The 15,547-nt window shown below is 40.0% G+C and overlaps 2 protein-coding genes across 3 annotated transcripts in view; one reads left to right on the top strand and one right to left on the bottom strand.

Annotated features, from left to right (window-relative positions):
* LOC125067020 (proto-oncogene tyrosine-protein kinase ROS) overlaps window positions 1-6,838 on the top strand; it is a 36,077-nt gene extending 29,239 nt beyond the window's left edge. Inside the window, exons 22-37 of one of the 2 annotated variants that reach the window (XM_047675388.1) lie at window positions 73-911; window positions 1,020-1,160; window positions 1,474-1,708; window positions 1,783-1,979; window positions 2,184-2,319; window positions 2,426-2,559; window positions 2,643-2,849; window positions 3,045-3,184; window positions 3,269-3,433; window positions 3,877-4,071; window positions 4,156-4,375; window positions 4,450-4,547; window positions 5,085-5,194; window positions 5,295-5,458; window positions 5,860-5,910; window positions 6,311-6,838. In XM_047675388.1, the coding sequence (XP_047531344.1) occupies window positions 73-911; window positions 1,020-1,160; window positions 1,474-1,708; window positions 1,783-1,979; window positions 2,184-2,319; window positions 2,426-2,559; window positions 2,643-2,849; window positions 3,045-3,184; window positions 3,269-3,433; window positions 3,877-4,071; window positions 4,156-4,375; window positions 4,450-4,547; window positions 5,085-5,194; window positions 5,295-5,458; window positions 5,860-5,910; window positions 6,311-6,696 (3,418 nt within the window). In that variant the 3' untranslated portion in view covers window positions 6,697-6,838. The remainder of the gene's footprint in view (window positions 1-72; window positions 912-1,019; window positions 1,161-1,473; window positions 1,709-1,782; window positions 1,980-2,183; window positions 2,320-2,425; window positions 2,560-2,642; window positions 2,850-3,044; window positions 3,185-3,268; window positions 3,434-3,876; window positions 4,072-4,155; window positions 4,376-4,449; window positions 4,548-5,084; window positions 5,195-5,294; window positions 5,459-5,859; window positions 5,911-6,310) is intronic. The other variant, XM_047675389.1, reaches the window with a different exon arrangement.
* Window positions 6,839-6,906: 68 nt separating this feature from the next.
* LOC125067021 (probable serine/threonine-protein kinase DDB_G0280133) lies at window positions 6,907-14,936 on the bottom strand. Its single transcript, XM_047675390.1, has 12 exons — window positions 14,296-14,936; window positions 14,121-14,223; window positions 13,057-13,188; window positions 12,645-12,761; window positions 12,042-12,130; window positions 11,228-11,303; window positions 11,082-11,153; window positions 9,243-9,305; window positions 8,926-9,132; window positions 8,413-8,613; window positions 8,045-8,259; window positions 6,907-7,767 (listed from the first exon to the last, which is right to left on the bottom strand). Exons 1-12 carry the CDS (start codon window positions 14,660-14,662, stop codon window positions 7,529-7,531), a joined length of 1,881 nt encoding a protein of 626 aa, XP_047531346.1. The 5' UTR covers window positions 14,663-14,936; the 3' UTR covers window positions 6,907-7,528.
* Window positions 14,937-15,547: the final 611 nt, after the last annotated feature.

Below are 15,547 nucleotides of genomic sequence, written 5' to 3'. Positions count from 1 at the left end.
CATTATCCACCAGCGAGATTTGTTTTATCTTAGTCCCTTCTCATTCTCTACTCACGCAATATTGATTTGCAGATCCTTATACTGGTACGAAGAAGACAGTCACCCAGGCTTCGGAGTGCTAATGACTTCAAAAATAGACGGCAGTAATATCAGAACATTTTTTAATAATACAGACGAAGATGTATCTTCATCTGATTTTCAAGAAGAATGCAAGTGTCCCGATAATCCACAAATTGCAAGTAGCTTCGTAATTGACTTAACGAGTAATAATTTCGAATTGTATTGGGTGGATCCTTGGACTCATCGAATTATTGTATCTGACTTACACGGTTGCTCTTGTAGAGTGATCATTGATGCTACAGAGAAAAAGAAATATGGGTTTACACCAATGTCGATCACTGTAGACAGCAAGTATATTTACTGGTACAATTCAACAGAGAAGAATATTTACTATACGAGCAAATCGAAGAAAAATAAAGTAGAACAAGTCAAAACTACGTTTGGATACAAAATAATGGCGTTAGACCCAGCGAGCCAGCCGTATCCTCCTCGACTTTGCTTATTTCCAAGCCTAGAGAATCTCCATCCAAACGTGACGTCACATTCTGCAAACAGTATAACTCTTCAAATGCCGCCTGTGACCAAACCGAGTAAATGCACAAAAATACTGTATGAAATGACGTCTACTGAATTTACTATATTTTATCGATTACACTCGAGCAACGACACGAGTACCTGTGACCGGGAGTCGTGTCCTTACATCACGACTGCCAACAGTGAAGTTGTCCTGACTGACTTGAAGCCGTTCACTAATTATTCTGTACTGCTAGAAGCCACTAACTACTACGCTAAGCTTTACGAAGTCAAGCCAATAGTTGGTACGCCAATTATCTTGCAGACTGCAGCCGAAGGTATGTTACGTAATAATAATATCTTGATCTTATATTTTATGACCTGTAATCTGAAATCATGCTATAATTATTGTCAGATATTTATATTTATAAGCTTCATTTTTTTAGCTCCAACTGCTCCGACAGGAGTTACAGGAGTAGTGTTAAGCCCAGTGCTAGCTCGAGTAGAATGGACCCCAAGTCCTGGCCTGTGGTACGAATTGCACTGGAGGACTGATGATACACCATCTCTTTCGCATAAATTAAAAGGTAATACTTCTCTTTATATCAAATCTGCAATAATAAAACAAAATAAAGAAAAATTGTATGTTAACAATTTATAGAAAAATGAGAAACATGTTGCTATTTCTTTCCCCATCCCTATGATTTCACAACCCGGGAGGCCGATGTGAAAATTACAAAATTATTTACATATATGTAATCAAGCAGAACTTACAATACTTCTTTGCACCTCGTACATGTTTCACGTCTACACCCAGTCAATCTCACGACCGGCCCTTCGCCGGGCTCATCGGTGACGTTCACAAAACGAGCCAGGCCATAATATAAGCGTTGCCGCCAGAGCACAACACGTTCGAGGTGTCGTCGGGCCGCAGCGCCGACATGACGCGCCTGTCGGCCGCCACCACGTACACGGTGTGGGTGCGCGCGCGCTCGCCGCACTCGGCCGTGGCGGCCGACAGCGCGCCGCTGCGCCTGCGCACGTTCCCGGCGCCCGCGCCGCTCGCGCTGCACGCCGCCGCCGCCTACGCGCTCGTCGTCATCTGGCCGCCGCCCACCTCCTACCGCATCCACCAGTGAGTGTCCGCCCGACGTCGCGAGCCTGGGGTCCGCTCGCATGCGCATCGGTGAACGTGTTCGTTCATTCCAGGTACGCCGTGCAGTACACGGAGGCGTCGAGTTCCGGCGACGAGTGGAGGTCGTGCGAGCAGAGCGGTAACGCGGAGTGGTCGGCGACGGACCTGCGGCCCCGCACCCGCTATCGCTTCCGCCTGCGCCTGCAGTACGTGCCGCACGCGCCGCCCTATCACTGGCCACACGACGACCGGTTCACCTATGAAACTCCAGGTTAGAAAATACGCCTGGCCCACTCGAATAAGTATTATAGTTATGGTTGTTTTTTTATCTGTGTAAGAACTACTGATACGATGAATGTAAATCGACAAAAAGCTAACGTAAACTTAATTCGCACAGTTGGACGTACTAAATCAATTTGTTTTTTATAAGATTTTTGTTGAAGGACCCCATATATAATAATAACCGTGCCCCCAGGCGACGTGCCGGGCCCGCCGGGCGCGCCGCGCGTGGAGGCGGTGGGCGAGCGCATGCTGCGCACGTGGTGGGCCGAGCCCGACGCGCACGGGGCGCCCGTGCTCGCCTATCGCGTGTGGGGGCGTCCGATCGGAAGGTACGGCTGAGTCGGTATTATGTATTAACAAAAGTTTTAAATAAGTTGATAAAAATATCTTTCCTATTAAGAAGTTAGTGTTAAAGGAGTCGATATTTTGACGCAGGATAAATTACGTCGACGACAACATGACCCAGAACATAAGTGACATGCTGCCGGCCAACTTACCCGACGACGTCGACGACGAGATGAAGAAGCGCATCGTTCGCGAGGGACTCGAACTGCTCCACAACGGAACCGGTACGAATCACCGCTCATCTCGAGGCCGACTCGCACATAACAAGTAATAGTAATGACCGAAAGCTGACGCGCGCGCCCCACAGAGTCGTACTGGCTGGCGGGCGCGGGCGCGGTGGCGGCGGGCTACTGGGCGCGCGTGCAGGCGCGCAACGAGTACGGCTGGGGGCCGCTGTCGGCGCCGGGCGAGCTGCAGGCGGCGCTGGCGGCGCGCCCGCACGGCGCCGCGCTGGCCGTGGTGGGCGCCGCGCTGGCCGCGCTCGTGCTGGTCGCCAGCGCCGCCGCCTTCTGCGGTGAGTGATTGCCCGGCGAATACCGATGCGAGCTTTGCTTTATTTCTATTCGCGAGGCTATCTCTTTTTTTATGGCCGACGTTCGGTCCAATTTGGAATCGACAATCGATTAAGTCCGAACTTCATATTTGTAACCTTTTATTTATCTGCATTGTTACTACGTTTAAAATATTTAATGAAATATATATTTTGCAGCATATAATAATAGAAGCAAGAAAAAGGCTGCCATAGAGAGTCAACTGACCGCTAACATCGTAAGGAGGGGGCCCGATGTGGAGCTGGCGACTCTCCGACAACTTCCGATCAGACATTCGACTAATATATTATATAACCAGGTGTTTATTCTGATCATTTTTTCATCGTAATAAATTGATTTCGTTTGTTGACCATTTCTAATGTTAATCTGTATTGAACTCCAGGGCGTCCACTGTCCATCGGACGCGGAACTAGCCAGCTTACCACACATAAAGCGGGAACAGATAACTCTCACCAAATTCCTAGGCTCGGGCGCCTTCGGTGAAGTGTTCGAAGGAGTCGCGCGACAGATAAACAATAGCAACACCGACACTAAAGTTGCTGTTAAAGTAAGTCCATATTATACGAAAATCGAAGAATATATGAACATACATAATAATGTGTTATACCAAGTCAAGGAGGTTTTGTATACATTCTGTATAACGGCAACACTAGCTTGTTCGCATATTTGCATTGTCTGAACTCGATAACGTGTGGAGGACAATATAATAATAATAAGTAAAGTCTTTCTGTCCACTTTATATTTGAAATGAGACAAATTAAACATTTTTTTGCGACCATTGTCCATTTTTCACTCAGTAATATATTTTATGAACATTGTAGCGCTTTTGAGATATATTTCACTTGTTTTTTTTTATATTTGCCAATACAAACAATTTTGTAAAAAATCAATTGACTATGAGTCAATTTAAAAAATCACGTAAACGTACATGAATAATAACCGCATTCAAATAATTATATACATTACATTTACTACATTTGATAATTTTAGACACTGCGTAAAGGCGCAACAGAACAAGAAAAGACTGAATTCCTGAAAGAGGCAGCTCTGATGTCCAATTTCAAACACGAACACATCCTGCGACTGCTGGGCGTCTGTCTGGATAACGACCCTAATTACATCATCATGGAGCTAATGGAGGGAGGCGACCTACTCAGCTATCTGCGATCAAAAAGGACTTCTCTGGTGCGTTGGTCTTCTTTTCGTATGTTATTACCACTGAGATCACCATCACCATCGTCTTTCCTGCTGACCGCGTCTCGTTCACAGTACACGGCGTCGTCGCTGACGCTGCTGGACCTGCTGAATATGTGCGTGGACGTGACGAAGGGCTGCCGCTACCTGGAGGAGATGCACTTCGTACACCGCGACCTGGCGTGCCGGAACTGCCTCGTGGCGTCCCGCGGGAACACGCGCGTCGTCAAAATCGGGGACTTCGGCCTCGCCCGCGACATCTACAAGAACGACTACTACCGCAAGGAGGGCGAAGGTGCGTTCCGTGGCAGGCAGGGGGACCGCCGCGAGGGCCAGGATCTCTGACCTGAACTAACGTTTCGCTTTCAGGGCTGCTGCCGGTGCGCTGGATGGCAGTGGAGTGTCTCGTGGACGGCGTGTTCTCTTGTCAATCCGACGTGTGGGCGTGGGGCGTCCTGTGCTGGGAGGTATGGATTACATTGTTTAAGAATAAAGCCTAGTATTTAGCATTGATCTGCAGAGCCATCTCAAGCTATGCTGGGACCCTTGGGCACCCATTAATTTAGGGCCCTTTTGGTAGATTTACTACCATGTACAAATACTTTGCTTATGATCAAACCTTAAGTATAGTTTCAAGTAAACCGTGCGGTAATTTTCGTAAATTCGTAGGGGTCTCATTGGTTGTACAATCTTATGGCTCTTTTTTAGTAAGTATATCTATTTCTTTCAAAAAGACCACGTCTTTCTACTTTTAATATCGACTATCGTCAATAGCTTTTTTTGATAAATATGTTAGTTATTTCTTAAAAATATAAGTCTTCCCAAAATATACATAGCAGGCAACGTGAGCACAAACGTGTGAAGGATGTTGTTGGTTCTTCGAGACCCTCTCAGGATGGGGGTCCTGGGCACGTGCCCCATGTGCCCAATGGTAAAGACGGTAATGTTGATCTGACTTGACTTTTAAATTGGTACGATTCTTGACTTCGATTTTGATGTCGAAGGTGCTGTCGCTGGGCCAGCAGCCGTACCCCGCGCGCACCAACCGCCAGGTTCTGGCGCTGGTCCGCGCCGGAGGGACACCCGACCGTCCCCCCAACTGCCCTTCCGCATTGTGAGTACTGCTCCGAGGGAACTATTCTGGTTGAACAACTAATTCATAATGATGTATTACGGAATTGGTGTGATAAAAAATATTTTCAATATACTTCCAGCTACGAGTTGTTACAAAAATGCTGGAGTTACTCTGCCGAAGCCCGTCCGTCGTTCCGCCACTGCCTCGAGGTGGTGACGGCGCTGCGGGACAAGACTTCCCCCAACATCACGCTGACGGCGACCGCCGAGCCCGCCCCGCACTACCTCACGCTTCTCGGAGACGGTGAGATCAAAATCAATATAATATTTAATGTATAAGGAAATCTTAATTTTATACCAAATGTTTTGCTTGTAAGTAAAGGTGAGTAAATCTTATTGCGAGTCCGCGTCTTGCAATTGTGCAAATACGTAACAGGCATGAATATATATTATTAGAAAATAAACTTTTATTATCTACATGTACTTAACTTTCTTGCCGATTCGTCTTTGCATAAGAAAATATATTTTTTTTTATTTATCACTTCAATTCAAACTTAATTAAATTATAATTTATTTAAATAACAAGCATGCTATTTTATCAGAGACAAGCATGCTCAATATGCTAAATGTGCCTAATAATGTAACTAAACAATTCATAATGAAACGAGCCTTACTAACTGGTACGTTGCATGCACGCATGTTCAGATGCCGTCGACAACCGCACCTACCTGCTGGACGAGAACGGCAATGCTCTAGGTCAGTAATATTAATTTCATTGCGTAACATTTTTAAGAATACTTAAGAAGTAACGGATATTGAATACATCATTATCTTTTAAGTCAGGTTAAGGTCTATAAGATGTCCATTTTCTTGTTCTTTTGTCTTAAGGACAAACTATCAGATGCAAATACTCATTTTGCTCTTGAAGTTCATGGAGGCGCATGCCGCTACAAACGTTAAACGAGTTTATTGAGATTGCGTTTAACAGTATTTCCACTGCTTATAAGGGTTATTTATAATTTTATACTTAAATAAAATCGTCATATTTCAAAGCAGTGTTTCATGTTCCTACCACTAATCGTAAGTAAAATACCGGATTTGATGGTTTTCATGTGTAATAATTTAATTTAAAAAAAAAAACTTAAAATTGAAACAGACGAAGATTTCCCCGAGCAAGAAATGGAGCCGTCGCACGCGCTGCCGGCGCGCAGCCCCAAGTACCTGGAGCTGCTGTACGCCGGCGCCCCCCCCGAGCCCTGCGACGGCTACGAGATCCCGCGCTCGCCGCTGGCCTACGCGCCCTTCTCGCGACACAGCATAGTCGGCGTGGCCCCCAACAGGCTCATCAAGCCACCTCTCTACAGGACGCACTCGCTGCGGGCCAGCGCGAGGCCCCCCAACGCGACCATAGTCCCCCTCCGGAACGGCATCGCGAAGAGGGCCTCCCTGAGCGAGGGAGTCGAGCGACCCCTGCACGAGCGGCCGGGGCCCTCGCGGAATAATATAGACTTTGATAGGCACATCTTTAAGACTACATTTTGAACTGTGATATTAGGCAACTCGTTTTTAATTCCACCGAGATACCATATTTTAATATTTAATTATTTATTTTGTAATGATAATCGTAAATGTACATATGTGGATCGATTCGCTGTAAATATAGAGTAGGCTGTAGAATGGGTTACCGTAGCCGAGGCGGCTGGGAAATGAAACTATGTGGTCATAATAGTTATGCATTTATTTTATTGCTAGAACTTATTTTAACAAAAATATGTATATGGTTCTTCTATGATCTGTTTTTAATAAATCGGAGACGTCGTATGTACCAGTAACGTAGCGTTTCATTCACTCCTATTCGCCTTAAGCTAAACTAACTATTGAATATACTACTCGTCGAGAATGATATTTATACCTATTAAAATCTGTCAAAAATAATATTCTGTGACTCTACCAAATGTGTAGAAATATTTTATATCCGTTTGCAAATATTTGAATATTAAAGTACACCAATATGCACTAATTGGCTACAACTACAATATATAATTTAGCATCTTTAATAATAGAGATTGATTTATTAGTGACCGTCTACACGCTACTAATAAAAATTAAACAAATCTCTACCGATAACAAAAGCATAGATTAAAATATGCTCAACAGGATACCGTATTTCCATATTCTTTTAACATTTTCGCAATCGGCTCATCGGCCTGACCGCTTAACCAACTTCTAAGATAAATCATCTAAGCTATAATAGAAAAGAAAACTATTTCCATAACTTAGTTATTATAAGTGATATAATAACTCACGTCTATAAAGCGTGAACTGCCTAAGTTTATTAATTGAACAGTTCACTTGAAACAATGCTAATATAAATCTACTCTCCGTCGGCCGCCGCCACCTCCTTAGCCCTCTTCTCCTGCTTGATCTGGTCCGTGGTGGCGAGAGCCAGGTTCGGTTCCTGGTCGTCATCCTGGGCGTCATCTTTGCTGTTTTCGTGCAACAGGACGTACTCCCGCTGCGAGAAACCGAACTTGACGACGTCCCTCTCCAGCAGCTCCACGTAGCGGCGCGGCTCCACTTTCTTGTTGTTTACAAATGTACCGTTTGCCGAATCTGTAAGCGACGAAAACGTGAAGTTATTGTATGTGCGACGAGCTAAAATTAAATAGTAACTTTAAATAGCGACTACTTTATATATATTCTTTATTGCACTTAAAAAATAACAAAATAGAGAAAACATAAGCAAAGGCGGACTTATCTCTAAAAATTAACTTTAATAATTTATCGGTTGTTCTGAATTTGGAGAATTCACGATAAAACTCCTCAACCCGTCCATATGTATTTTTAACAATGTGGAGTTAGCTTGAAGGAATACGAGGGGGGGGTGTACCCAGGTCCACGAGGTAGGGGCGCACGCGGCGCGCCTGCGAGCCGTCGGCGCGCGCGAAGGGCGTGGCGCGGTACTGCAGCGCGGCGTGCTGCTTGCTGATGGACGGGTGCTCCAGCGCGATGTCCACCACCTTCTTGTCGCGCCCGATCACGAAGCACGACTGGCGGTGGATGTACAGGATCGGCAGCGCCTTGTCGCCCTTGAACGGGTAGAACCTGCGGCCGACCGGTGCGTTTAGTGTACGGTACAGAACACTCGAAACACCGGTACCGTTGCTCAGTCAAAAATTCTTCAATTTTTAAAGGATAATTTAAAAATAAATAATTTTGGTGACACAATAAAACAGAATAATACGCTGTCGCTCTCACCTCCAGCGTCGCTTCGGCTGCTTGGCGTCGTCGGGCTCGGTATACTTTATGACGACGCCGTTGACCGTATTCGCATCCGCGGTTAGTTTTCCAGACAAACCAAAGTTCGGTTTCTCTTTGTCCCCCTGGTTTTTATCGTTCTCATTCTTCACTTCGGTTTTACCCCATGTATATTCCTTATTGTCGCTTGCGTTTTCAAATCTGAAAATTTATTTATGGTCACATTAAAAAGATTTTTCTTTTTCCAATTCCAATTCAATATTTTTTATAATATCTCCACTGATAATATTTTTATGTCTGATCCGTAATAGCTATTGTTACATTTTTTTCTTTCTTGTAACCTTGATAAGCAAAGGTAACAATAATTATTATCGAGTAGCTGGTGGAATCCAACTTATTATAGTCATAGCCTTTACTAGCCGTAGTGTGTAATTGCACAATGAAATTGCAGCAATCTGAGGAGCCAAGAGTCGTGTCTCGCCCCGACACGCCACGGCAGAGTACAGCGGGTACCTGGACTTGCGGGGCGGCGGGCGCTCGCGGCGCGCGTCGCGGGAGCGCTCGCGCGGCCGCTCGTCGCGCGCCCTCTCCTCGCGCTCCCCCCCTTCGCTTCTCTCCGCTCTCTTTCCTCTCTCCGCTTTCTCTTCCCTCTCCGTCGTTCGCTCCCGTCTTCTCGTGTCCCTGTACCGATCTTCGGGACTCTTGGAAGTCGAGTGATCCCTGAAAATTGTGTAAACGTAATGGTGATACCTACTTCAGCTCATTTTATTTACTTTGATATCCTTTCGACTTTCGTTGAAAAGCGATAACATTAGAAGAGATCTCGTTACCCGCGAACTGGAACCGGCGGTTTGTCGCTTCTGCCGGGTCTCTCGCGACGAACGTCTCGGCTCCTGTAATCGATAATGATGAATCTATTATTTTCACTGTCATTAAAGTTATCTATGAGACAAATATTTAAAAGCAGAGACCGGTCATAATAAGTATAACATTAATATTCTTAAAGTCATTGACTGTTCAATTAATCATCACTAAAGTTTTTATTACATGATAATATTTTTCGGTATTTACACAGATTATAAACTTTCCAGATTACAACTAAAATCTTTATTGTACGAAATGTTGAGATCTTAATTAAAATATAATACTTGTATGTAAAATCTATTATGAAACTTAACGACGGTTTTATTTATTATTTTATGCTAATTATATAACAAATAGCAGGACAGTAAGTCATTCTGCATTAGCTACATTATAAACATCAAAAAACACCCCAACACGATGTATCAGTTATTTTGACACTCCTTGTACACTTACCATTGCTTCACACTTCAATAGAATGATGATTCAGGAAGGTATACCTACATAATTTCATCCAATCGTGGATATCTCTGTTTATTTAGGTGCTAGGTACTGCGACACTTATTAACAACAACTGTGTTTAAATATTCCTCTATCATAATATATTGTGAATAAAATCCAGTAGAATTTCTGTAAATTGGATAATAATCCGTAGAAAAATCTTCTTATCAAAATATTAAAAATATTTCATATATAATGACGATAAACACATTTACTTCTAGAAAATTCAATATGGTTTATACATTTAATTCCATTCCGAGTTTGTATCAAAAGTTTTAAATTGCAATATGACAAATTCTGTTGCTCAATTGAATAAAGACATATAACAATTTCCTCTAAATCTGTATTATCTGTATTTTCTAAAATGCCTTTAATCTGTTCCATTCTGTATTTTCTCAATTTCTAAATGTTGCTCTCAATTTTCATTATAAGTGTGTCATTTGTAGACTGTTTGTAACTATTATAATAAATTGCTTTACGCTTCGTTACATATCTTTACATATAAAGCAGTTCCAGTGTTTGCATTTGTGTCTTCTTCTATGTAATATGTTAAATATATAATTCCAATAAATATATCATGGCTCTATCTTCTCTGGTGTTTTACCAGAATGATCCAAAATCACACTGTCGTTTTATCGAGTTCCTTGTTGGTAAATCTTTTTCTATTATCTCTTCTAAATCACACTACCTCGTCTTCGTTTAATTCTCATCTAAATATTTGTCTCAACCAATCTTCTCGTTTTCTTAGTACGTACCCCTCAGTACATACGATCCAAAATCATGATACGGTCATACACCATCTACAATGAATGAATTTGAAGCAATGATCGCATGAGAGGTAATCAGAGATCCAAGCGGCATCCGTATGTCATCCTCGAATAATTATTTATAAATAGCAAACGAATGAAATAATTTCCAATCGGTCTCGTTCGCTTCTTCGAAAAGCGACATACAAACAACAAGGGTATGACTACACGTCACGGGTATGTTTAAACGTTCAAACACGCCTAGAGTAATTATCGTTTAAGGTGAAAACGTTTAAATGTTTTTGCAACTGCGACATGTTCAGACCGAACTCATTACAATTGTCTGTAGAGGTGTCACTGTAAAAACAAATACAGTCATTTAACGTCGCGGAACAAACGCCAGGCGACACACACATGCAGCTATCGCCTATCGCAATACATATCAACTGCTCCTGAGGCTCAACTATACTGTACTTGGGTTAAGACATTATTACTTTATATATTGTTATTACTTTGATAGTGTGCGAACTACATTATGACGTAACAATGTCGGGGATGTACCTTTCCGGTGAGTATCTGTCTTCTAGCAATCTGTCCTTGTCGCGGTATCGGTCGGCTTCGGCTGGTCCGCGTCTAGAGAATATAGAATGATTCAAATATTTACTTAAATTAAGAAAATAAACAAGAGTTTTAGGGCTTTACATTACCTTTCACGATAATCTCGTGCTTCGCCAAATTCTCGCCGTTTGGGTGCCCTTTCATAACGATTGTATCTATTATTTCCTTAAAATAAATAAAACAATATTTATGTAGTGTACATTTGAACATGACACATTAAAAAATGAACTCAGATAACCTTCTATTGAACTCTATCCGGTAATTCCATTCATTGTTTGAATGAGTTATTTTCACATCGTTTTATTTCGTATTGAGTTTTAGACGGGACTACATCCAATCAAACGAATATTTATTAGTTTAAGGTTTTAAACTATATACTAGGCATGGGCAACATCCGAATTTTGTAACATCGGTTGTGTAACGGATATTTTGATTAAATATCAGTGTTGATATCCGATTTCATATGTCGCCCTGTCTTTCTTTAACTTTACATTGTACCATCTGTGAGAAAGAGATGAAACGATTATGATTTCGAAATCGGTTGAACATTCGCTTCATCTCTTTCTCACGGATGGGTTACTGTAAAGTTAAAGAGAGATAGGGCGAATATTTCATGACTTTAATGTTATCGTACATTGAATGTTTGACGTACCAACATAAAATTAATAAAAACTGATGTTCCGACGACATCCGACTTTAGATTTCGATATATCGGACACGCCTACATATATCATTAAAAAAAACAGTCCACTTATAGGTTGAAAAATATAACCAAAAATATTTTTTTAAATACATAAAAAAAGATCTTCCCTCCTCCAGTTAAGTGTGTTAGGGTAGGAAACCACAATAGTATGATTAGGTTTGAACCTGTGACTTTCACATAGACATATATATTTAACATACCTCTCATGTCTTCTCTAGACTCATATGGCACATCTCTTTCCCTCCTATAATGGTCTTCATCCCTCCTTTGATCTTCATATCTGGGATTCCTTATTTATTGATAGAAATTACGATATAAAATATGTTATCAACTTACAAGTTTTTGATGATGAAAACTCAAGTCTATTTTTTTATTATTACAATATTAAAGAAAAACCTATTATACCTTCTGGGAAAAGGATGATCAGAGTTAGATGAACAGGTGATAGAATCTTCATGGGATATGTTTATTAAATTATTCATATATATATATATGAAATAGGCTGGCTGCAATTGTTTTAATACCAGATAAGGTGTTCTATTCAAAATCTTCATTGTGTAAGGAAGCATTACAAATTCTGATTGAATGTCTAAAACCTATTACCGGTTCAGAAAGAATTAGCTCAGAGCTGAAAATCTCCATATGTATCATTCCCACCGATAAACATTGAGTAATATTTTTAATTAGTCTACAAGTATTCATACATATTTCCTTGTTCAACCGTGATGAATAAGATGAGTCCTAGTTCTAAGACAGTGATGCCAGGCTGCACTACACTCCTAGTAGTATGTATGTGACCTCACCTTTTGTATTCATCATAATCCCTTTGCCGCCCACTGTATTCTTCATTGGGAACGAAAGGTGCATTTTGACGATATTTGTCCCTCTGTCTTTCGAACTTTTCATCTTGTGGTGCAAATCTGAGAAAATCAAACAATAGTAAAAACCTTCACTGCTCACAAAGAATGCTATAATACTAGAAATAGATGTTATGTACTTGTGCTACTAGTGCAAATTTCAACTATAAAAGCTACATAACTGTACATGCTATGACGTTTAACTGAACTCGTGCTCGACTTATAAAAACAATTTGAATCGTCATCATCATTGTATATCGCTTACAAAATTGCTATATTTCGTTGTATATAATAGTTTAAATGATTCCATTCTTTAATGATGATGAAAGAAAAGTTTATTAATTATAATAAAACAAACCTTTCATTCCTGTCTCGATCATAGTTGTAACTGTCCTGGTACTCGTGGTGACGCGGTCTACTCGATTCCTGGTAGTACTTCTGAGGTTCACGTACATAATCCTCACCAGAAGCCGATCTATGATATTCTTTTCTAAGGGCAAGATATTTGAAATGATAATAATATAATAAAAATAAAATAAAAAATCATTTACATTGAAACACAACTTGATAAATATGATGTGTAAGCACAGCCTGTGTTTTCCAAATCCATCATTCAGAACTGACTTACACAGACAATGTTTAGGCACTGGACCAACAAATTAAAGTGTTTTATGAGGCTTGGTAGTATGATACTGCAAACTTCGTAGCTTCAGTCTGCTATTATGATATTGACTTGATCTTTCAAGAGAAACTAGAAGTATATCTAGTAATTTTATAAACATGACAATATAATACCATAAACAATAATACATAATCTTCTTCAGACACATGTAGGTTTCCTCACTATTACAAACAAGCAAAAAATTAATTATATACTCAATGATGACCTGGGTCGGAGCGAATGACACCCACGGTAGAAACATTGAAATTAAACTAATTATACTTAATATATTATGCAATGCAGAGAGACTGAATGTTATTTGAGTTTGAGTGTTGACAACTATGAGGAAAGAGTAAGATCAATGGACTGTGTAGAAGATGGCAAGATGCACAGATGAATAGAACAAGGATGCTGAATTGTCTGTAAATAAAGGAGATGATGGAGATGCCAGCGAATAGTGATGATGAAAGAAACAACAAACTATTTAGTAAAATAAGTAAATTTAGGAAATGTAATAATCTGTTTTTGAAATAACTCTTAAATCCATTAAAATATCATTACACCAACATTTTCAAATGTTGCATTTAATAATGTGCACTAATTAATAATAATTAAGTACATAGTAATTTTTTTTTTATTCTTTCCTTATGTATTTTTTCCTTACTTCGCTTTTAGGTTAATAATGTAATGTCTATAATATATAAAAAAAGACAAATCATTATTGAATCAGTTTAATTGACACAGAAATGATTTATACTTACTGGTAATAAGTCCGAGATGGTTGAATACCTTCTTCTGAAGATGGTCTACGTTCCTTTACGACGCTATGCAAGCGACGCTCGGACTTGTTGTCATAATCTTCATCTGATACAAAAAAAGTTTGATAAGCTATTTAGACTAAATTGTTCTATAAAAACGATTGTTACACGGATCTACCTCCACTGACGGAACTCTGAGATCGTTTGGAATGCTTATGTTTGTGCTTTTTCTTTTTCTTAGGAGAGATTTCACCTTCGCTTATAGAAATAGCATCGTCGGAAACATCGTCATATGATTGTGATCGACGCTTTTTCTTGTTATGCTTCTTCTTCTTTTTCTTGTGCTTGCGTTTCTTCGCACGTTTCTGGTCATCGCTGTTACTATCTGAATCTGAAGATTCAGCACGTTTTCTTTTCTTCTTATGCCGATGTTCCGATAGCGAAGAATCATCACTATCACTGTCGGACGAACTGCTAGACTTTATACTAGCATCCGACTCCTCAGATTCCTCTGAACTATCATGGTGACGCTTTTTCGATTTCATTTTAAGTTTTATAAAATTACAACGATAAATGAAATACACAAATTACAATGAAGGCAATAGTGGCAATTATTAAAAGGCATAAACATAGATCACAGATCTAATGCGTAATACATATTATCTACCTATATTTGCAATAATGCAATTCAGTTTGTGAAAACTTAAATGTGAATTTTAACTATTCTTTCTTAGGAAGTTTATAACACAGTCAGAGAAAAGAGTTTAGACCACACCGCACAGACACAGAGTACATAACCACTACGTTTTATTATTTTATGCCTCTATGGCTGATACTCTTTGTTCTATTAGGAATAGCCAGTGGTCAAAGACAAAAATTCAGAATTGCCATAACCTAAAACGTTAAAACCTTTTGATAGAAACACTTTAATTCAACGATTTATGAAAATAAAGTACCCACTTAAAACATTTGAATACTTCTTTAAACATTACATTTATAATATTATTGTCTAATTTCGATGCATTTTTAATCAATGTTGCTTTATATATTATAATTATATTGCTGCACATTTATGTATTTAAAGCTTTTGTAGCATTCCAAGTTTTATCACGATCCCAAAACTACAATATGAGGAACTATATACGGTTTACTTAACATTTAAAAAATATGTATCTCTTTTGGTGTCGATTAAAAAATTAAATAAATACAAATAAGTCTCTTTAGATACTTAGGTATGTATTGTCGTTTAATTAAGCCGTAACGGTCATATCCTGTTTATTACGTTGATTAATACATTTAATCTTTCTTTATATAAAATTTAATTTCATTATGTACCATATAGGATATCAAAATAAAGACTGCTTTGATTCTGTACTGTGTTAATAAAAAACTTGGACCAAAGATATAAAATAAAAAAGAAAAAGACAAGT

The sequence above is a fragment of the Vanessa atalanta genome, chromosome 10 (genome assembly GCF_905147765.1).
Source record: "Vanessa atalanta chromosome 10, ilVanAtal1.2, whole genome shotgun sequence".
NCBI classification, from domain to species: domain Eukaryota; kingdom Metazoa; phylum Arthropoda; class Insecta; order Lepidoptera; family Nymphalidae; genus Vanessa; species Vanessa atalanta.
Note: the sequence above shows the minus strand (reverse complement) of the source record. Positions and strands in the feature narration are given on the sequence as shown.

What these genes read in the sequence shown, in the direction of transcription:
- LOC125067021 (XM_047675390.1), bottom strand. Translation starts at nt 14,662, where the DNA reads ATGAAATCGAAAAAGCGTCACCATGATAGTTCAGAGGAATCTGAGGAG. An exon ending in GATCGAGACAGGAATGAAAG is followed by an intron (nt 12,762 to 13,056) that starts GTTTGTTTTATT and finishes TGATTTTCTCAG; the next exon opens with ATTTGCACCACAAGATGAAA. An exon ending in GATTATGATGAATACAAAAG is followed by an intron (nt 12,131 to 12,644) that starts GTGAGGTCACAT and finishes TCAATAAATAAG; the next exon opens with GAATCCCAGATATGAAGATC.